Below are 22,564 nucleotides of genomic sequence, written 5' to 3' on the forward strand. Positions count from 1 at the left end.
AACTTATCTTTCACGTTTCTCAGTGCTGCTGATATTACTTGGGGAAAGTGAATCTGTAGCCCTTCTCAACTCAATGGGTCTTCAGTTTCACCATCATGTTTCTTCTAAGAAGATAAATACTCAAACTAATCAATAAAGATTTGCTTAAAATAGTGAACTGGATGTTATTGGTAGCAGATGTAGGGTTTGCAGCCTGGTCCTGTGGTTACACCGATGTTTCCCTTGGCGAATGAGAGGTGTCCCAAAGCTCCCGTGAAAGGCGTGAGCCAAGGAGCATCTCCGCTGCCCGGGGGGGGCTCTGGGCTGCGGCTGGGGGTCGTTCGGAGTCCTGCAGGCTTGAGCCTGGGCTGAGCCGCATCTCCGGAGAGCAGCTGCAGCCCGTCCCGAGGGGCCAGCCCGGCAGGCGGGCTGTGGCTCTGCTTGGGGACGAGCAGGGGGTGCCCTGAGGGGCCGGGATCGGGGCCGGGCGGCGGCGCTCGGGGCCGGCGGTTTCCCCGGCGATGGGTGGGGAGAGGAGGAGGAGGAGGAGGAGGAGGAGGAGGAGGAGGAAGAGGAGGAGGAGGAGGGGTCCCCGCGGCTTTATCTCCCACCCGGCTCCGCCCGCCGCCGGCTGTCTCCGGTGACCGCAGCGCACCGGCGGGCGCAGCGCGGCCAGGGCAGCGCCCATGGGCTGCGGCAACTCCACGGCCGGCGGTGCGGGCGGGCGAGGTAGGGCGGCGGGCCGGGCCGGGCCGGGCCGGGCGGGGCGAGCATCCCCAGCGTGCTGGGCAGCCCTGCGGGGCGGGGGGCGGCGGCGGCACCGCACCTGGCGAGGATACAGCCCCCGGCTCGGGGCATGCCCGCCCGAGCCGCGGGAATCGCTGCCCGCCCTCTTGCAAGACATCTGCCTTTCCCTTGGCTGATCCGCTTGCTCGGGGGAGAGAGGGTGATGTGGCCTGCCGCGGGCACCCGCGGCTTTCTGGTGCCCGGTTGTGGCTCGAATCACCGCTCCGGGCTGCCCGAGGCACGGCGAGCCCAGGCCGGGAGCTGGATCCCGCCGGGGGTGCCGGCTCCATCCTCTGCGCTTCCCTATAAGGCCACGAATGCCACTTCTGAAATGAATTTGTGCCACATCTTCTCCTTTTGCTTCTTGGAGAAGTTGGAGGATATTCCGTGATTGAGGTTTCGTGCATGTTAATTAATGTCTACTGCTGGCTGGTGCGTCCAGCTGGCTCCTTATTTGTTCATTGCTATTTTCAAAAGAGATAAGGTCTGGGAAGATGGTGCTGTTGTGCTCTTTCTCCCCCCTGCCCCCGCAGAATGGGAAAGTACATGGAAACTGATAAGTGGACCTTCACCCTGTAATTATAATATGAGCATTTCTCAATCATTTTTCATCCTAGCTGCACTTGGCAAACATTGCCATCTGTTCCAGTACCTTTATCAAGCCTTTCATATGCACTTGAGAGCTGTCAGCTCTTGAAAATACACAGCAAAATAATGGTTCGACCACTTAGAATTACTGGGTCCCCCTCTCTTAGTGTTCTGGCTTGATTTAATCAGGGCTCCAGTGTTGCCTTGGGTGGTGCTAGTCCTGACTTGGTCCTGCCTGTGGGTGTGAGTGATGCTGTCTTTGCTAGGGTGTATATGTGTGTGTATGCTTGTGGGGTGTCTTGTTGGTTTACCTGTTCAACTCTGCACTTCCCACTTGGAAGGGAATGTGATTCTGCCACTCCTTGCTTGGTTTCTATTAAATTATTATGAGTTAGGTTTTAGGTACTACGTCTGTCTACAGAGGCTTCTCTCATCCATAAAGGATGCGCTGTGTGAATTGGCTTGAACATTCAGTTCAGCTTATTAGAGCTGTCCTGTTTGCACACACGAATCCTCTCCCTTTAATTGATTCCCGCATTGCTGTGACTGGAAGTTCTTTCTGCATATGACCAGTCTAGCTTCATATCTCTGGGCTGATGCTTGTTCACATCCCATTTCTGTTTGCTGGGTAAAAGCTTCAGAGAACCAGTGCAAGCTTCAGAGAAGTTCAGACAAGAATGTTGAGTAAATTATTAGTCCATTTGTGGTAGTTTCTAAGTTAATGTTGATCTGAGTGCCCTGTGGAACTTGTACTGGGGTACAAATGGGTAAATGTCAAGTAGACTAACTCTGGCAGCAGTATTATTTTGAACTCAAAGTTTGTTTAAATGTGTCCTATTGTGTTAGAGGTAGTTGTCTTCAACAGGTTTTGGCTTGTAGATACATAAAGTATTTTCACTGAAGGTCCAACCCCTTTGATAGTTAAACTTACATGTTATACCTAAAATACTTGAACTTGCATTTTTTGGTAAACTTTTGCATGCTCTTTAGAAATAGTCCACAGATCTCTAAGGGCTTAGTGCAGGTAAAAACCAACAATGCCACATAAAACACATCATTAGTATAATGGAATTATTACTGTTGCATTGATAGACCTTTCCAAATCCAATGCAGCTCTGAAAGGTCCAGTTCTCTTCTCACTTTCACCACTGTCAGTAAGGAATTACTCTGTGCAGTCTATGGTCTTAAAATAACAAACAGCTGGTAATAAAAGTAAGACGTCAGATGTCTACTATTTATTTGCTTCATTTAACATTCCTTACAAAGTGTGTCTAATAAAAATAAAATTATTTTATAAAGGCGAAAGAGAGGACTTGCCATTTTTATTCTGGATCCTCAAGCTTTTAAGGAAAATGCAACTCACAATTTTACCTAAAGATGTGAGGACTGTGTAAAAACAAATGAATTTTGTGGCATGCACAGCATGACTACATGTTTAATGCTAAAGTTATGACTATTCTGTAGTCAGTAATGTCAAAGCTAGAGGTACATAGCATGTAATTAACCTGTAACACTCTCTGTCATATCATATGACTAAGTATAATATTGTAGTAGACTTCATGGAACACATTAAATGTGTTACACCAATCCCCATTTTCTTACTCTTGTAAAATTTCTATTGTAGTCTAATTTGATTTTTCCAAAGCAGATGTATATATGGTGATAGCTCAGCTAATGATATTATCTTCAGTTGCATGGCTGGAATGACATCAGAGCTTTCAGCTCTACGGTCTGTGAGATCTAAACTAATAGACGTGATCTAGAATAACATTTCAGTCTGTGGTGCAGTACTCCAGAACACCAATATAACTCACAGCATTCAAATATTCTTTCCAGGGTATCAGACAGTGGCAAAAAGCTCTTCAATTGAGAAATGGCAACTTCAGTTATCCAAGTAAACTGGTGTATATACATCCTTCATAAACTACCTAGCTGTTTCATGTATTAACTATGGATTATAGTTATTTTTTATTTCTCATTGGTGTTTTCCTTATGTTTTGTTGTCTCATTTTACATATCCTTCTTTGATGTTATTTCCTGGAGCTTTAGAAGCACAAAAAATAGCCTCTATTTTTTGTGTGTGTGTGCATCTTTTAAAAAGATGCTCTTAAACATTCATTTCCTTTTTTTTTTCTGAGTTAAGGCATTTCCCTTCACTCTGTTGATTCTTCACTAAAATTTTTAAACTGCCTCTTCCTTTCTGTATCTATTGTAGTAGCAATGACAGCACCTTAAATTATGGTACTCTTTGGAGAGTCTGTCACTCTTGCCTTAATTTAAATATATAGAGAAGCTGTCAGTCTGTGGAAAGCTTCATATACAGTCAAGTTATGATGAAGGAGAACTTTCACACCGAGTTTTAACAGATATATTAACTTCAAGTTTGGTGCAATGCCCAGAAGTCATCGTGCCATTCTGTTGACTGGGTCAAATCTGTGTACAGAGCTCCCACCTGATGAGCTGAAGAAATAATCAATGTGAAACAAATTGATAATATTCTATCCTCAGTTACAATGGGGTATAAATAGAATAAATTCACTGGTGTTAGAACACACTTCCTTATTGCTGACTGTAGGAGCACATCAGAAAGAAGCCTGCAGTAGTAAAGTCATTCTTAAGAGTTGCATGCACATGTGTGTAATTTGGAGGGGTTTTATTTGGTTTTTGTAACAATTTGATATGCAAGAAAATGTCACAGGGCATTTTTCAGTAAAGAAGATTAAGAAAATGTTTCATAATCTGCTCAAAAGTCAGGTCCTGGCTTTTTTTGTATCCATTTTATTAATGTGAGTAGTTGTCTCTCATGCTTTTTATGTTTTTCTGAAGCTTTTGCCTCTCACCTTCACTTTGCATTTCTCAGCACAGAGGAATATCCTCTGTGGATATCGATGTCTCTCAACCATCTTTCGCATTAGGCCTGCATTTACTGAAGTCCTGCGGTGTTGCCAAGAGAAGCTGCTGTTGTTCTAAAAGAGCAAAACCTCCCTCTCACCTAATGGAAGATGCTTTGGGATAAATTCTTCTTTTTGACTTGTGACTGTTTAAATGCTGGGGGTTTTTTTTTGAGGGATCACAGCTCCAGTCTAGACAGAATGCTTCCCTTCTGTAATCACTGGGGCTCAGAGCAATGTGTGGCTGAGTGGGCCTGTAAGGCTGTACTCTTTCTTCTTCTGCAGCTCTAAAATGCCAAAATGCATCCATGGTCCTACTGTGTAAATGGTTTGAGCAGAGAAGTAATTCAGGACAATTCAGTACAAAATTTCCTATTTTTTATGGATGTGGCTTCGTAGCTACTCTGCAGTCTCTTGCTGAGGTTAGGATTGAAAAACCAAGCGAACAAGAGCCTATCGAGACAAGGCTTGTAGAGTCAAGAGCTGCTTTTTTTTTTTTAGGGCAAGCTCTTACAGTGGGGAAAAGATGGACAAGCTTTATATATGTGAGCCTTTTCTCAAGTCATTTATGGAAACCATCATATCTATGAGAACCATCATATCTATGAGAGCATTAAGCCTTGCTGCTATGGAATGAGCTGTAGAGTGTTTGTGGATCGGTAGTAAACAAGATTCTTTGGCTGAACTTCTGGCAGATGGAACTTGAGTAGCAATAAAATTGTGTTGCTCGCTAAACATGCAAGAGTTAGACAAATATGTCAGTGAAGTAACAGGGTGAGGGTGAATGGATTGGACTTTACAAATAAACACATCTGTATGAACCGAGATGGTTTTGGTTCCTTGAGAAATAATATCTATGTGTAAGGAATGTTCAGGCTCCATAATGAAGAAAACCTTTAAAGTTTTTACCCAGACATTTTTTTATAGCACACCTAGTTAAAATGATGTTCATTTGTAAGCTCAGAACTCTTGCAGGAAGAAAGCTCCTTTGTTAACTGGAAACACTCTCAGATTTATTGTCAGGTACTTTAGTGGTACTTGAGTGAATTTGAACCAAATACTTGTTTCACTTTTGCTAGTGAAAATGGGAAGTAACCCCACTGAAATTAATGGAATCCCATCAATGAAAGTGAGGATAAACTGGTTTGCTGTGCTTATAAAAAAAGTAGAAAACAATGTATTTCTTTTTATATATATATTTTTAATTTATTATAAAAGTAGAACTGATCGCTTAAAAAGTGAATTTGTTTTTGTCATACTCAGTTCTCAAAGTTTGTGTGAAATGCATTTCAAAACACTGCAGTGATTTTTCAGCAGTGGTAACCTTGCTAATGTTCCAAGAAAGCAAGTGCTGCCATGTGTGAACGTTAGTGGCACATTTCCAAACACAGGATTGTATAGTTCTACACAAAGCCCAGGCTGATGGGTCTGAGTGACATCTCCTGTCTCCAGAGTGAGAATCTGTTTGTACCACAATGCACTGAAGACAGGCATGGCACTGAAGGTGGATATGGCACTGAAGTGCACCCAGTGATTGGAACGTGAGTATCACCTCTGGGGAGTGTAGCAGTACTGTAGGCACACAGTTCTCATTTGGCTTGAGTTTGTGTATTAAACACTGTATTTTTGCTGTAGTTTCTGCAAGGAAGACATTTTTCAGATGGGCATCCAAGGTGCTTAGACTCAGAAAAGTCTTGGCAAAGGCCTCAGAAAGGGCCATGAACCTTTTCAGAGATACTGATTTTGACTGCAGAGAGTTTAGACTAAAAATAAGTAAGTCACGGCCCTCGTGCAGAACAGGGACAGCAAAGGAATAGTTTCTTCTGGAAAAAATTAAGAATCCTGCTAGTTCCAGCTAGGCTTTTCAAAACATGTGTTGTCTGAAGTATTGCTGATGCCTGGGCTCTGTCTAGGTCTACAAGGGGTGCCCTGAAGACTCATTGCTGAGCTGACTCTGGATGAATGAGCAGAAAATGTCTCCCTGCATTGGCAGAGATTGAGCTCACACAGCAATGCCAGCCTTCCACCTTGAATTAATTTGAGAGGTTTACATGTAGTGCTCCATACATGTGCCTGCAAAGCCAAAAAGTCTCAGAAGGCTGCCTGGTGGAGTAAAGTTTTAGAGCAAGGGCCTGGGCTTATTGTGACTAGAGATACTCCCTCCAACTTAATTAAGGCTTTCTGCTGGTATGTGTAGCCATACTGAGATTTTGCTGACTCTGGAAGCAAGACTAACAGAAGAAATGTGTACAGTCTTATACGAGTCTAGTCTGTGTTGTTGCTGGGAAAAGGAGGGATAGTCAGATCACAGGAAATGGGAATGACAGTATGTTCAGGAATTATCTGTAAAGGGTGATGTTTTCTGCCATTCAAGCAATCCATTCAGGTAGACAGAGCTGGAAAGCCTTGCAGGTCTATTTCTTCCCCTTGTTTAAAACAAGAATGCAAAAGGCATATTCTTACACATCAAAGGGAGATGAAAGGTATTTTCTACTTATGTACATTTTTCAGCAGCAGAAGAAATAATTTTTTTCCCAAAAATTAAGTACCATGAGAGGAAAAAAACCACAGCTTACCTCCAAACTAAAAAATCTCTGGGATTGGCAACTTCAGTTTCCTCAGAGTGAGGTCAGATAACCTTTTCCAGCTAAGTATTAAGAGGAAAGGAGAAGTGAAAGGTTTTTCTAATGTCTGCCCTAACTTCTATAATTAATAGAAGGGATAATTTACTGGCTACTCAGCTGAATTATATACTAGCAAGAGCAACATAACATTAGTAACTTGGGAGGAACAAGAAAGAGTTTATACTTGAGTAAATGTCTCCCAGCAAGAAACATCTGAGTCACCAAAACAGAAAAGTCAGTCTCTTACACCAGGCAGCCAGGTGGAAGCTTTTGTCTCTTTGTTTTTTTTTAAATAGCAAGATGAGTTAAGGGGTGGCTGATCTCATTAGCTGTCTGGGGCTTTGGAGGTGTTGTGTCCCAATGTTTAAATTAGTCCTGTCTAGTCATTCTTTAAAACTTTGTTTATCTGGCAGGAAAAACGAGGCAGCATTTTACACATGTGATGCCAGCTCTACAACTGCATCAAATGGCAGAATAATAGGGCATTTGGGAGTAACTGCCTGGTTATTTGTGCCAGCTTTGTGGCAGACAAACCCACCAAAGGACTGAGCAAATGGAAGCATATAAAATTCAGAAAAATTATATTTTTCTTATGTTGCTCCCATTTTGAGTGACTGCACCTGGGCACTGGTCCACAGCAGCATCATTTTCACACATGGAGAGTCTGGTCCAGATGTGATAGATTTAAGGGATAGTATGGATAATCATTAAGGATAAACTAAACAATCATGAGAAGTATGTTCTCTTACAGTAGCAAATTTTGTTGCTATTTCTGTGTTGTTTTGCCATTACCTGGTAAACATATTTTGATTTTTTTTTTTTTTTTCCTAGGTGCTACAGGGACTACTAAAGATGTGTAAGTACTTATTCTACTCAACTCTTTTAAATATATAACCCCGGACATATTTTCAGTCCTAGTAGCCTTATACTAGATTTAGTCATGCATGATTCATCTGGATCCTAACATATAATCAACACAACCAGATGTTTACTGTCTTTAGTGACAGCTTTCATCTCCACAAAACAGTTCCTTGTCTTGTTTACTTTTCTACAGATTTCTTTGCTTGTTATTTCTCTAAAAGAAATTTCTTTTCTCTGCTTCTGTTGAGACAGTTGTCTAGCAGAGGTGGTTATGTAACTTCAGACTGCTTTTCCCCATCATGTGCCACTGTACCTCTTTCCAAAGGCCATGTAATTTTATGGAGCCATCACATAAATTTCCACCAGGCCCAGTGAGAGGTTTAGAAAACCACTGAGAAAATTCCCCCTCTTTTCATGAGACCCACTAACCCATCCAACTTCCTTTTCAAAGTACCCACCTTCTCTAAGCATTCTCTGCATTAAAGATAGCATCTATTAGGTTGGCATTGGGTAAGCAGAGGACAGCCCTACCCATCCTGTTTTTCTCTAAATGTGCAAGGTCTTTTTTAGAGCTGTTCTTATTTGCTGATACAGGAACAGCTTTATTCAGCCATGAATGTATTTTTCTATCAAAGAAAACCATAAAGAACTCCTCCTGAGGTCTTGCCTTCTCCTATTACTTGTAATTGGTATTTGCCACTAGAGTTTGTGACTGAGGGACCTGGGAAAGATTGTTATGTTATGCAGTAGGAACATTCTGCTGTTCTATTTACTTCACTTAGAATAACTACTCTAATTAGATGGAGGAATCCTGGTGTAGAAATGAGGGCAGTCGAGTCAGATAAACAAGTGGAGGGAAGAGCTTAACAACAGGCTTGTTCTTGCTATTACAGAGCACAGCTGAGAACTAACAACAGGTGTCACTTGGCTGATCAGCTCTGTTGCCACAGATACTCTTGAGATCTGTGTTACCTCTGTAGTCTGTTTTCTGGGCTTGCAGTGCCAGACAATAAATAAATTACAGAAGGCAGTCTTGTAAGGAACCTCCTCTTGATGCAGCCTGCAGCATCACTGCCCTCACTACTTCTGTATTTACAAACCCACTGGTTTAATTTCTATCAGGGTCTTTTTTATTGTTCAATTTAGATGATTTAAGGACTGGCTTAGAACTGCATCTTTCTCTTTGCTCATCAGTAGTTTTAAATTTCAAAATCACATGTAATGTTAAATTATGAACGCTGTAGGCATGTTCCTGTGCTTAAAGGTATGGGGATGTGTAGAACTATGTTTATATGTGTGTAAGCATTTATAGAGCCAGGCTGCAGGAGTTAAAATGGAAGCATCCTACTTACTAGTGTGAGTTCATCTGTCATGTTTCAAAATAGTATTGAGATAACTCAGAAAAAAATTAATTACTAGTGCAGCCTTCAACAAAGTGAAAGGGTCAGTCCTGGAGCTATTACTCATTCAGATTAAGGATAGTGGAGCCAGCCAAACAACCCTTATGAGTAACAGCACAGTTAAACCTTCTCATCAGATGTTCAAAACGCACATCTACTAACGAGGAATGGCAGTGATGACCCAAAAGCCCTAATTAGGCATTCTAATACTTAACAGAAGATTTTTATAAAGGAAATAAACTATCAGAAAAATTATTTTCATTTCATATAAATGAACAAAACAGATTTATATTAACTAGTATTATAGATCCACAAAAGCTTTTTACACCTTTTTGCTTTCATCAGCTAAAGCTTTTCTTTAAATAACCTTTTTTTTTCCTTTTGGCTGTCAGATTTCAGTCATATCAGTTCTAATACAGAAAAGCATTTAGGTGTGTCAATCCTTACATGCTTTCTAATACCAACTCTGGTTAATCTGGTTTCTCATTTCTTGACTGTGACTGATTGCCAAAGCACCATGTCTCCTGGAGTGAGCAGCCAGAGGGAAGGGTAGAGGGCTGGATCCTGCTCTGACCCTCCTGGGTGTCTGCAGGGAAGCTGCTTTGCCCTCTGGGCCTGGAGTTTCTCCACCAATAAGATAGGGATGGTGATATGATCTTCCTCTGCATAGGGCTCTTCCTCTCTGAGGGCTGTGTGGTGACGAGAAGGACACGTGCTCTGAGAACCTGTCTGCCCTCTGTGCTCCAACCCAGAACCTGTCAGCCAGCTTCAGCCCATGCTCCTGCCCCACTAATAAAGAAACATTCATCACTGCTAATTGGAACAGCTTAGCTGTAGAAGTAAAGGTTATGCTAGAAAGTAATGCAATGCCTGCGGTATTCAGTACGCAGCTAAGTGTGGGGGAGGATTAGTTACAGTGGGAAGGAAAGGACACAGCAGTTCAAGCCTGTTTCAAAATATTGAGAGGAGATGCATTAAGTACAAATGAAAGGCTCTTGTTCCCAAGAAACACCAAGAATCTCAGGAGTAGTTGTCTGTCACTTGTTCAAAGTTCAATGAATCATTTCTGGTGGGACTACTGAGCACAGCTAGAAGGAGTCTCAATAATGCTCAGCACAAACAGAACCATAAAAGCTGAGGTAAGAAAAATGTGGATGGAATTAATTAGTGTGAATGCCTGTCATCTGACATTTAAAATATGTGATGAATGGCAGCTTCTTTTACCATCAAATGGACATAGGACTGATGGATGTAAAATATGACAAATGAACAAAGTGTGTTTTTCAGAATTTGGGTGACAGGAAGGCTCTTGGGACAGACAAATCCTTACCAAAAGAAACCCTTATTCAGCTGAAAATAGTGTTATGTGGTTTTATTATGTGGTTTTTCTGCTAAATCTGCCTATTGGCTCTAGGACTCTGCCCATGCTACCTGCTGGAAACCGTGCTCCTGGTTCCTCTGCAGATGTCAACAGCATCTGAGGCAGTGACACAGCAGCCTTGGTCAGCACGAAGCACCTTGGACTTCTAAGTTCTTTTTGCTGTCTATTCCTGGTGCAGAAAAGCTTATCCAAACTTGCTGTCCCTGGAGGACTGCTGGACTCCTGTGTCCATTGTGAGCCCGAGACATGTGGCATCGGGAGCACTGCTGAAACCAAAGGAGCTTCTCTCCAATCTTGTTGCTCTTGTAGCTTTGTTCCCCAGAGCCACCTGGGTTCACCCAGCCTGGGCACAGGAGCAGCTCCTGCCTCAGTGGCTCAACAGACACTAAACATGCAAAATTAGTGGGCACCTTTCAAAAGGGGGTCTTGAGCCATCGTGTGTGAAGACAAGAGGTGTGTGAATATGTGTAGTGAGCAAACTGGGGCAGCATTCCTTCCTGACCCCCCAGAAAGGTGTGTAAAATTGGATTATTCCTTAAATGCCATCACCCAGGTTTTTCTTTCTTTTCCCTCTCACACTCCCTTTTTTCTCCTATCTTTGCTCACTCCTTCTTTTCTGGCAGGGCTACAACAGTTTGCCCCCAACCCAAGAGCTGTTGTCTGTACAATCCCAGATTATTTTTGCTGTCATGCATTTGAAGGAAAAGGCATTGCAAAATTACTACTTTGATTTATAGCTAGGAAAGGAAGAAAGCAAAATGTTTTAAAACCCGCTTGTCTGCTTAATCATAGACCTGGATAATTTGTTTTGGTGAGAGAATTACAGTAATGGTCTGTGATGCCATATTACAAAACATTTCTGGAGCAGAAGAAAATGGCCCTGTTTCCTATTAGAGTATTTTTCTTTTTTTTTAGAAAAAAAAATTGACATTAATTTCCTGTTGGACAATATTGATTATTATTCTTACAACCCCGTTTCAGAGGCCTCAAGCTGTGCATGAAGTTGTCAGTGCTTTTAAAGGACTCTTTTCTCTGGACAATGATTAATCTGGGTTACAGAAAATGTTCCCAATTGTACGAGAAAATCGATCCTGTGACACATTTGATTGGTTCAACAGAAATGTCTGTTTGTGATCTTTTGGGACCCAAAGTCCCTTTCTTAAAGTAGATTTATTTATTTATTTATTTTCTAAAAATACATCCTTATTTCCACCCACTGACATACACAGGCTTTCCATTTTCTTCAGGAGAAACTGGCCCACATTAAGACAGAGCAGCTTCCCAGTCCTCAAGAAGAAATGCCTCTGCATTCTCTGGCTGTGAGGACTGTAAGATGACTTAGGTGACTATGCAGGGTCATGGGAGATGGGAAATGCCCTATGAAATGGCTCTAGTTCCTCCAGGAGGGGATGGCAGGAGGGCCAGGGAATGAGGACTTTATTGATCAGTCTTTCTTGAGTGGTGAGATGTAGACAAAGCCAACAAGGAGTGCTATGCCCTGCATAAATATAATTTAGCAAAATTCTAGAATAATATTTACTGCAAGCCTCTACTATTAAAAGGACCTGTGTACCCTTATTCACTTGGTGATGCAGAAAGGACAGTTGGTAATGTTCTGCCCCTTAGAAAGAAGGTAGATGTCAGAAAATTTCCAAGTCATAGCAGTATTTTTAAGGCATGTGCTCCCCTCCCAGGAGGTTTAAGGACATTTTCTTGCACTTAAGACTGCATCTTGCTATGAGCCCTCTGCTCTTCAGGCCAAAATCCCATCGACTTCAGGGCCATGGAAGGGCATAGAGCCCCAATGATTAAAAAGCAGGCCCATCAACCTTTTAGAAAAAATAAATAAATTGATTGCAGATCAAGCTAAAGTGCAGCTGCTGCCCCATCCATACCCAGCCATAGAAATAGAGCTCAAAATCCAAATATTTAATCAAAAGTGGGTGAGTGATTTGTCTGAAGACTAATGTCAGGACACAGACTGAGACTGCAGCACAGGCGTTGCACACTTAAAAAGTAAAAATAAATTCCTTGCATTTTTTTAATCACATTTGCCTTCACATGAGAGTGCTGGTTACTTTACCTCCTGCTCCAGTTCAGCTGGACAGTATAGAAGGGAGGAATCAAACCTTAGTGACTCTCTATTGATGTACAGACTGACCTGTGGTTTTACCCTAAAGTTAAAGGAGAAGTAATTGCCCATTTTTATGGGATTAATAATAGCATTTGGTTTGCAAACAATTGAATTCAGGAATTGCAGTACCTCACTTTATAGAAAAGCACTGCAACAGCTTCTGGCAGAGCTGCTGTGAAAGTTTCTCCCTCTTCATCCTTACTCACATGCCAGCACAGACACCCAGTCCCTTTCTTTTCTCTTTTGGGGGAATAGCAGTCCGGATTTGTTCCTGTTACATGCAGAGTTTTAATGTTCCTTTTATGTGGGGAGTAGTGTGGGAACTCACTCAGGAAGAATGTTAATTTACCTGTTTCTGCTCCCAAATCTAATTTCAGATCTCACTGGTGGGGGTCATAAAAAGTAAGCAGCATCTTTTCTCAATCCTTTATTTCTTCTGTACATTATATTGGAAAATTCTCCCTTTTTTTATACCTTTGTGAGTACTTTGTTGAATAGTGGATGTCCTGAATTAAACTGGGGTCAGTAATAGTTTTTCCCTTGCTTCTGAGTTTACCCAGATGGTCATGGAGCGCCTGAAAGAAACAATCTGCTAACATGCTTTGTATCTTTTGATGTTGCAGAGCAGAAGAATCCATATCAGATGATGACAAAAGGAGGTAGGTGCTCTGCTCCAGCAGGGCTAGCTTTATTTGCAATAGGTTGCAGTGAGTTCTTCCCCCAGTTACACATCCTCCCTTCCCTCCTCCTAACTCCCACCAACACCAGTAAAGCAGAGGAGAAACGAAAAGAGAGGAGGAAATCTCACACAGAGTCGAGTATTGATGAGTCCACCCAGCCTGTTACTGAGCTGGGGAGGTGGAAACTTTGTGGCAGAAAGAGCACATTTTCTCCTAGCTGTAGGTGGTGTGCTCGATAAGGGCTGCTGGCCTCTGCCTTCACACCAACACCGCTGCAGAAGGTGCCATTAGCACTTGGGGGAGACCTCTGCTGGGCTGGGAGTTGAAGGAAATATGAGTCTATCATCAAGCAAATTAGAAATTGGCTCAGAACCCCAGGAGCTGGAGGAGGTGTGATCAATTCAGTACCTAACAGGGCAGAGAAGTGTAAAGGGAGCCTCTGCAAGTACCTCCAGGTGCAGTAGAGGCTTTAAGGACCCAGTTTTTTACCTCCCTTCATATGTCCCTGCTTTTCATACAGGCTCTTTGGAGGCAGAAAGTATACTCTGCATGTCCGTGAAGGGGAGATGGTCGGGCTATGAAAGTACCTAGGACACTTGTGCTCCTTTCTGCTACGAGTTTTTCCCAAGTGTGACCCTAAGCAGAGGCAGGCTGGTTGTATTTATTAATGAGGTCCAAGTGCTGTTTAATTGGTGCTTCAAGTGTGGTGCTTTGGTGGTGCCAGTGTCAAACAGTGTCAGATTAGCTCTGTCCTCAGCTGGATATACTCAGAAGAAGCTGGGCGGATGGAGTTTATTTTCACAGGACAGTCGGGGTCTGGTGATAAATATCAGGAACTTGAGTGAAAAGAATAGCTCCTTTCATGAGGAGAAGTGTCCCAACTGAGCTCTGACACGCCTGTAATTGTTTCTCCACCAGGAACTATGGTGGGGTGTACGTGGGCCTGCCGGCGGACGCGGCTGCCATGGCTCCCAGTCAGACGAAAGCTGCACCCAAAGGTACCGGCAGGTTGTGGATTGCGTTTCTCCTGCTTTCCGGGGATCATTTTATCTAGGATGTGTGTCCTTTAAAAAGCAATTATCATTTCAGACAGACTGGCTGGCCTTGAAGCCTCTTATGGCTGTGGGGCTATTTATACTTGTCAAAGGGATTGTTCCCATTTATTTAAAATTTAACACGCTTTTGCAGAAGGATCCTAGAGCAGATGCTGACAGTGTAGGTACATGGTCTTCTGAACAGCTTCTCCACACTCTGAATGCTCTGTGAATTGAAAGAAAATAAACCCCTGTTAGGACTAAGAGACTGTGATAGATGGCACTTGCAGAGCCCCGGTGCTATTTTTAGTTTTGAAGGTATTTACTTGCATTGTGGTGAATTCCAGTAATAACAGTTAGTAAGTGCTTGCTTTCAGGTTTATTTCTGTTCTTACATGAAACCCAGCAGAAACTGTTTCTTTTCCATGTTATATTTTTGAGCAGTGGGAGAAAGCATTAGATTTATAGCTATTTAATTGACAAGTCATAAACATATAATTATGAAATAATGTAATATTCTTTTGATTTAACAAAAAAAATTGCTGCTGTCACATAGGCACAGCAGAGTTTAGTCACTGACTGATGCTTCCAAAATTTGCTGCAAAACAAGAAAATGAAAAACAGTAACACTATTAACCAAAATAAAAGTAGCTGGTTTTGGAACAGTGCTAACGTAGTTGCATGGGGTTTTTTTTAAAAAAATATTTTAACTATCTTTGTCTTTTGTTTTCTAATTAAGATTAGAAGGAAATAAAGACATCAAGATGCAAACAGCCCGAGGTACAGTATGTTTTGATTAACATCATGTGCTTGGCATGTATTTGTTGAACAAGATAGCAATGCTCCCTGTGATGCTCTAAGTTGGTCTGGGACCCACCAAGTTACATCTCCAGCTGCATCATAACTTCAAAAGGCTGGACCAGGGGCCAGTTCTCAGTGGGTGCAGATATAAATTAGACAGTAGTAATTCTCAACTGAGAACTGAGAAGCAAGGAAACTCTGTATTACTTCATTTGGGAGCTAATAAAAATCAAATGTCCTTTGTGATACTCAGGCCTCCCATGAGAGATGAGGTACATCAGCAGTGCTTAGATCAGCATCTGCAGAGACAAATATTTTTCCAGGAAGGAGGAAAGTTGCAGTTAGAAAACTTCTCCTTTTTTGGAAGGACCTTGAGGACCATGGTGTGTCACCCACTAAGTAATGTATTGGAGCTTTCCCCTTGCTATGAGAGTATCTGTGGGGGCTTCATTTTCCACCAGCTAAAATAGGACATTTAAGATTTATGGACTCTATTCCTGAGTGAAGAGTTTTGACTAACTAAGTTAAAAAAAATTCCTTTCGAAGTTCATGTCTGCAGAAAAAATAAAAACAAACAAAGTTTCCGTTCAGTACTTGAACTAAATAAACATTGACAAATTTTGATAGGGAACTGTTTTGATGTTTAGCCAGTGGGGAACTGAAAATTATTAAGCTGCCAACAATTTCCATAAGAAACAGAGCCCTTTCCTAATTTAGGTGAAGAGTCAGGCACAGTTTTGACTGGTCCCAATGCTGGATGCAGGCCTTGTAGAGCAGAGCACATAAAACAAGTGTCTTGATTATATGAGTGGTTAAAACCCCAGAACTTTTCTAGGAGCAGTTTTAAACAGGGAGAACTTCAGGTGGTCTTTCCAGCTAATTTCAGTAAATTCTCTGAGATGTCTAAGCTAAAAACACCATCACCCTTGACCAGGCCAAGGCTCAAGCACCATCTTGAGGTTGCAGCTTTCCATCTGTGGCTTATGAACAGAGTCTGAGTTACTTAGGTCCTTGTCAAGGTGCTTTAGTTGAATGCCTGAGGCTGGATAGAATCAATCACTTGACATTTTTTTGCTATTTAAAATGGCTGAAAGTGTGCTTTGCCTTCATTCATGAAAGATCAGAGCTTAGCTGCTGACTCAAGTCTTACACAGAGGAGCAGCTTCAAATCTACAAAGGGTGCTCTGAGCTCCACAAGTTTATGTGCATGTGTGTCTCCAGCTCATGGACTACAAATCTCTCAGCTTCTAGTGATGACCTAGTTCTCTGGTTTAGGTACGGAATGTTCCTGTATTGCTTTTCCACTATTGCTTTACTAGTCTACCTAATTATTTTTATTTTTATTTTTTTTAACAGTCTACTAAGACAAGTTGCCAGTGCTTTGGAGAGAGCTGTCTTTGTGCTGAAGATTTTGATATTTACACAGCCTTCTGGAGAGCAAGAGAGATCAGAGCACCAAAAAATCCAAACTGTTTCAAGTTCCAGCTACGGGTAAAGCTTAAAGTACAGTGTTGAATCAGTTTCCTATGATAGTTGCATTATGGAAACCTCCTGCTGTTCTCCAGTGAAAGATGAAATTGCTGAACTCATGGTGGATGTTTCTGCACATGAGCTAACTTTGATGATCTGCAACTTATTTCTCTGTGGCCATATTGCAGATTCCATCAGCTATCAGCTACGCTTCATATAATTTCTCCAACAACTTTTGATAGATTTTATATAGAAAACCATCACTACTGTCCACTCAATAGTTTCTATGGTAGGTTCCTGCAAATTAATTGTCATTTTACCTCAGAGTAATATATTTGACAGGTTTTCATCTTCTTGGGAATATTGCAAATTTTAATATTTTTGCTGAGAAATCTTAAGATAGGATGAAATGAGCATAAGACCGTAAGGGTCTTTATAATTATTACTGTCCCTTTTATACCGTGAGATAAGTATTAGTGTTTAATTTTCACCTCTTAAAAAGATATTGCTCAAGGAAATTGATTCAAATAAGAATTATATACTTCATTGTGTTACTTGCATGTCTGTTTATATTTTTATTTAGTTATATCTCTTTTATAAAGTATTACATGTAAAAAAATACTAACAAAATGAACAATGATGTGTTCCATTCCATGTAACAATAATATTTCATTGCATAAGGATGGAGTGATAGTATTTTAAGAGATAGTGGGACTAAACTCCAGTCCTGCATCCTCCTGACCTGTAGAGGATTTTTGATCAGTTATTAGAGTTTTGTATCCCCATCTCATCCATAAGCATCTCCAGTATGGCAAATTGAAACAGGATGAGTGTTATTACAACTTTAGCAAATTGTTGAAGTTTTAAAATTCATTAAGTTAACAGCAATTGTAAGTTTCACATAGAATATAAAACAGATTGTACATTTACAGATGGCTGAATGAGTATTTAAATTATTAAAGCCTTTTGCATAATTCTTTAGTCAAACTCTTTTTAATGGGACTTGATATGCCATACACTTTAAATAATCAAATAAACAACAACAACAAAACAATATGCACCATGTTAATATATTACTGTACATTAATGACCAATTTTAAAATTAAAAGAAACAAAGCAAGCCAGAAAATTTGGACATGAAGAAATAAGCCACCATGAACCATGAAATTCCTGCCCTTTTCACTGATGCCTATTGCTACCAATGAACTACCATTGACTATGATTTCCAGTAACTTGCAGCTTTCACTTTTAAATAGTGGTAGTTTAATGTGAGGCTTGCAAAAAGAGATATTTAAAAGTATTCCTTGCTTGTCCTCTTTTTATTATTTGTGACATTATTTATTGCTGTTCTCTAGAAATCTGCTACTTGGGTTATCAACGATTTCAGGCTTCCAGCTCCTGAAGACAAACATGCATCTCATTCTTGACCATCGACCGCAAACCGAGATGAAATAAGCTTGAAGATTAAGATGTGGTGTTAAAATATCTCTCAGTATGAATGAAAGTCTGTAGATTATATCTGCAGTCTTGCTCTTGCAAGCCAAGCTGGTGACGACTCAAGTAGAACTGGGTGATAAAAACATGCAGGCTTTTCTCCTACCTGCTTACCATACGCGAGGGTATAGTTGCCACTTCACATGTTCCACAAATGGCCAAAATGGTTTGCATAGCACGAGTTTATTTAGTACAAAGCAATTAGGCCCATGCCTGACCTGGTCACAGTTGTCTTTCCCAAAGTGGAAAAAGCACCAGTCGTCCTAGGCTACATCAGCATTCAGCTTGTGCTAAAAATGCCAAGAGCAGACGCCAGTAATCAACCCAGTTGTTTATCTGCTTCTATCCTTCAGTTGCTGGGAAGAATCATCAAAAAGGTGGTGGACAGGGCTAAACTCAAACATTACCTGTTCTGCTACTGACATCTGAAGCCCTGTGTGTGGGCAGAGGGAGCAAAGAGGTGATTGCTGACGAACAGCTCCTCGCAGCTGGTGGTGGGACAGTTGCAAGGGGTACTTTCCTTGGTTTACATCACTGCTTGTTTTTCCTGTGCAGAGCTACAGAGAAGCTTGAAGCAATTTGCAGAATTGGTCTTTTAATGTTTCATCCTCTGAATGTGTGGGAGGTACAGTGGTTTCTTAGTATTTTTGTTCCTCTGTGTCTTTTAATCTGAAAAGTTTACAGACCAACTGACAAATGTGCAGCATCGTGGACTGCAGCCTCTAAAATAAACATACATTAATTTATGCTATGTGGGCCTGTACCCATCAAACTAAAGAGCTAGGGCCATGCCCTTGTCTTCAATTTGCAGACTCTTGTCTTTTGTTTTCCCAAGGATCCATGAATCTAGAAACTGTGTGACAGCATACTGTATTCTGTCCCGGCCAAATTCCACTTAGGGCACTGATTTTCTGCTCATGAAAATTCCTCTGTGGTGAGCAGCCTTTGTTAATAAAAGCACATGTCATTTCATGGAGAAATGAGTGTATCTGCTCTTTCAAAACTTACAATCTATGGATATTTCTGTTAGGAGGAGGAACAGAAAAGAAACCCTATATGCCAGCTGCCAGCTGTGCATGTGACGGCATCCTTGGAGGCACTCAAATGATGTTTCAATGGGAAAACTGAGAACAGAACACAAGCAGTCATTGAATGACAGTTATTATTAAGGAATAGACTTTGGTTTTGTCAAAACATCTTGAATTACCATTTGTGAAAAATAAACATTTAAATGTTGGGGCTGTAATACCATTTTCTTTGCAGTGGTTACTGTTTCTCCAGCCAGAGATGCGGAGCCAGTGAAAATAATTCAGCAAAGAGTGCATTTGGGCTTTATAATCTCAGAATCTCTGATCTGAGAATCTTAGGCAGCCCAAAAATATTATGCTTGGATTTGCAAATTTTGAAAAATTCTAGAGTAGGATTCTGGAGTAGGAGTAGGAAAGCATGAGATTGAAACTACGGTTTATGACCAGCTGAAAAACACTCAAAATATCTTGTATTGCAAATTTTGGTCTCATACAAACTATTTCACCTCAAGGACAGCTTCTCTTTTGAACTACGCTAATAAGACAGTGCATTTGTTTTGCTTTCTTCTTAATGCAGGACCTGGAGCTTTGTTGTAAGGGCCCAGCTTCTCAGTTTCTGGGTAGTCCAGACAGAAATACTGCCTGTCTTTTATGTGCCATACACATCCTAGTGTAGTTCAGACGACACGACAGCTCTAAATCTCTGTGTTACTCAAGGGTTAAATCTTGTCAGTAAGAGAGTTGCAGAAGACTTGGTAAGAGCCAGTGTAATCTCAATTAGAACTTCATTCACTAGGAATTAAATCCTTTCCTAGCAAAGAGTCCACACAAGGCTGAAGCTACAGAAAATCATAAAGGTGGAATTTGTCTCTAATGAACACAAAGTACTAATTTACTTGTTTTCATCCTGCCTGTCTGGCAGAGGAGACTCTGCTGTACGGGACTACGGTTGAAATGGCATCACTATTCCCTGTCACCCACACAAGTCTAGCAATTCTCAATAATCATGCTTCCCAAGCAGTCGGTGAGTCACTGCTGATCTGTTTTCTGCAAAGTAGACCTCTGTTTGGTTCCCATGGTGATCAGAAGTGACAATTATTGCGGGCTGCTACTACAGTTTCTCAGTTGTGTGTGCCCACTAAAAGAAGCTCTTACCTGGTTATAGTCCCTGGGTGTTTTGCAGTACATCATCGTTGCTTCCTATTGACAGCAATTTAAACACTTCAGGTGAATTGGCTTTGTGGAAAACAGGCTGAAGGAGGGGGATTTGGGGAGTATTTTTGTTTTGCAATGTATTTAGAACAAGATGAAGAAAATAACTCTGTCAGCTTTCCATAGAGCGATGGTGTTCCAGTATTGCAGAAAATCTTTTGAGGCTGGGCTAAATGATTCAGCCCTTGTTTTAAAGACCACCAAGCACAGAACTCAGGTTTATCATAGTAGGAGCTATTTTACCTGATCTGACAATTTTTGCTGTAACTCCAGGCTTTTCAAACACTGAAGTATTTCCCAGACAGCAGAAATCTGTCAGTCCTATTGTGGGACCTTCTGTGTACTGGTCACTATCAGCTATAACTATTAAAATATTAAAATATTTACAGCTGAAGATAGGGCTCAGCTCATGAACCAGATCATTCTGTGAAGTGCAGTGAAACTCTCATTCGCAAAACTGTACTGAGAAAAGAATGAGAAAGATACCACAGGATGAAGCTTGGATAAAAAGGGGCTTTGTGTGCCAGAAAGGAGAAAACACATAGGAGAACGAAGATTATTATGCAGTGAAGACAGATGTAGAAAGAGGTTAGGAACAGTAAATGACGTAAAAAAAGGAAAAACTGTAATTAAGTATCCACTACATTTCTCCATTATTCTAATCTATAGAAAATAGAGCAAGAGGTAGACAGCTGCCAAATTGTTTTAAGACTAAAGATAAATGGGAGTTGGCTTATCAGGTCATTCCAATCTTCAGATATCTGAGACTGCAAGCCTTTAAGGAAATAACTTGTCTCACTTTTATTTGCTTAATGTCCAGTGTAATGAGCCCATGCACCTTAAAGGTCCTTTTGGGTGTTATCAGAATATATAAATATCCTGCTGTCTCTTTCAAAATTTTGGTTGGTCTTCCCATAATTTATGTCTCTCTATGCAGACTGAGATATAGATACACTGAGAAAATATTCAAGATGTAAAAACAATTAACAGGATAGTATCAGAATAGAACATGCAAAAAGGAAGCCAGAGTTCAATCTGAAAAGCACTGTAGAGATAGAACCCAAGCTTTGGTTTAGTTATGCCATGTATTTTAGATTTCTGATATGACTAATGAATCACTGTGCAAGTGATTAGTTTGGGTCACAGAACCTTATTGGAACTCTAGAATAATCTGTCTACTCACAGAATTTTGTTTCTGGTCTTTGATTACAGGATTTCTGTCTATGTTACAGGAGATGGCAATAATGTGAAGTACTAAATTCCACACTTCACCTTTGTTGCTCACCTTTTGTGTTGGCTGAATCTCAGTGTTGTCTGCAGGATTGGCTTCATCTCCATAAAAGCTGAGGTTGTGATTTAGAATGACAGATAATTAGAAGCAAGTCATACTTGATAACAGTTTTGTGGGGGATACAAGACTTCTGCAAAATGCAAGACTTCGTTTCAGTTAGGGAGGTATTCAAACTTTGGAGAGTCCACACTGTGCCACTATCAAACTTTACTTGACAGTATGCAAACACGAAACCACACACATAAATAAACAAAATCAGGGAGGTAACACACACACCTTCAAGCTTACATCTAATGTCATGTTTATGGTTCTGTATTACTGGTCTCTGACTGTAACCTTGAGCTGTGAATATTCACCTTACCCACAGCTAGGTTTGCATTCCCCAAAGGATGCTGCTGTGAGGAAGCCTTGGAAGAACTTCTACTACCTGGTTTGTCTGTAGGATACTCACATGTTTAAGGGAAATAAGCAACTGACTTTCTCTAAAATTAAAATATTTAATCAGATCATAATGTATAAATAATATCAACTCAATCAAACTCCAAGTATCTGGTTATTAAAGCAATGTACTTCATATTTGAAGTCTCACATGAAATCAGCTGCCTGCTTCTTTTTCCTCTTCCTAATTGTGAGTTATCTTAATAAATAAATTAATTCTTTTGGTTTTATAAGGAGCTGCTTCAGATCATCAGACAGAAACAAACCATTTTTGGCAGGGAATTAATTTCTAATAAGGAAACTGTGCCAGCCAGGAGAGACGGAGGTTTTATAAATTCCAAATTATTTTAATAAGATGAATAATAGTTGAATTCACACAGCAGTCTTAAAGAGCCTTTGTTTAAGACATCATTGCTTGTGTAAGCATTGTTTCTTGAGAAACCCAAGATTTCCAGTGAAAAGAACCCTGAAA

At 40.9% G+C, this 22,564-nt stretch overlaps 1 protein-coding gene across 8 annotated transcripts; it reads left to right on the forward strand.

Moving 5' to 3' along the window:
* The first annotated feature begins 519 nt into the window (after window positions 1-519).
* Window positions 520-22,249, forward strand: C4H12orf75 (chromosome 4 C12orf75 homolog). 8 transcript variants are annotated; one of them, XR_015286343.1, is made up of 9 exons: window positions 609-708; window positions 5,697-5,785; window positions 7,700-7,724; window positions 13,268-13,303; window positions 14,243-14,322; window positions 15,103-15,138; window positions 16,516-16,650; window positions 16,818-16,918; window positions 17,985-19,369. XR_015286343.1 is itself a non-coding variant. In XM_086887200.1 (8 exons), exons 4-8 carry the CDS (start codon window positions 13,288-13,290, stop codon window positions 18,054-18,056), a joined length of 339 nt encoding a protein of 112 aa, XP_086743326.1. In that variant the 5' UTR covers window positions 609-708; window positions 5,697-5,785; window positions 7,700-7,724; window positions 13,268-13,287; the 3' UTR covers window positions 18,057-22,249. The 8 variants fall into 8 exon arrangements, 3 of the variants coding, with proteins under 3 accessions (XP_086743328.1, XP_086743326.1, XP_086743327.1); XR_015286348.1 differs by lacking the exon at window positions 5,697-5,785 and having other exon boundaries at window positions 520-708; XR_015286344.1 differs by lacking the exon at window positions 15,103-15,138.
* Window positions 22,250-22,564: the final 315 nt, after the last annotated feature.

This window comes from Cyanistes caeruleus, chromosome 4 (assembly GCF_971803275.1).
Source record: "Cyanistes caeruleus chromosome 4, bCyaCae1.hap1.1, whole genome shotgun sequence".
NCBI lineage: Eukaryota > Metazoa > Chordata > Aves > Passeriformes > Paridae > Cyanistes > Cyanistes caeruleus.

What these genes read in the sequence shown, in the direction of transcription:
- C4H12orf75 (XM_086887200.1), top strand. An exon ending in CAAGATGCAAACAGCCCGAG is followed by an intron (nt 15,139 to 16,515) that starts GTACAGTATGTT and finishes TTTTTTTAACAG; the next exon opens with TCTACTAAGACAAGTTGCCA. An exon ending in GTTTCAAGTTCCAGCTACGG is followed by an intron (nt 16,651 to 17,984) that starts GTAAAGCTTAAA and finishes GCTGTTCTCTAG; the next exon opens with AAATCTGCTACTTGGGTTAT.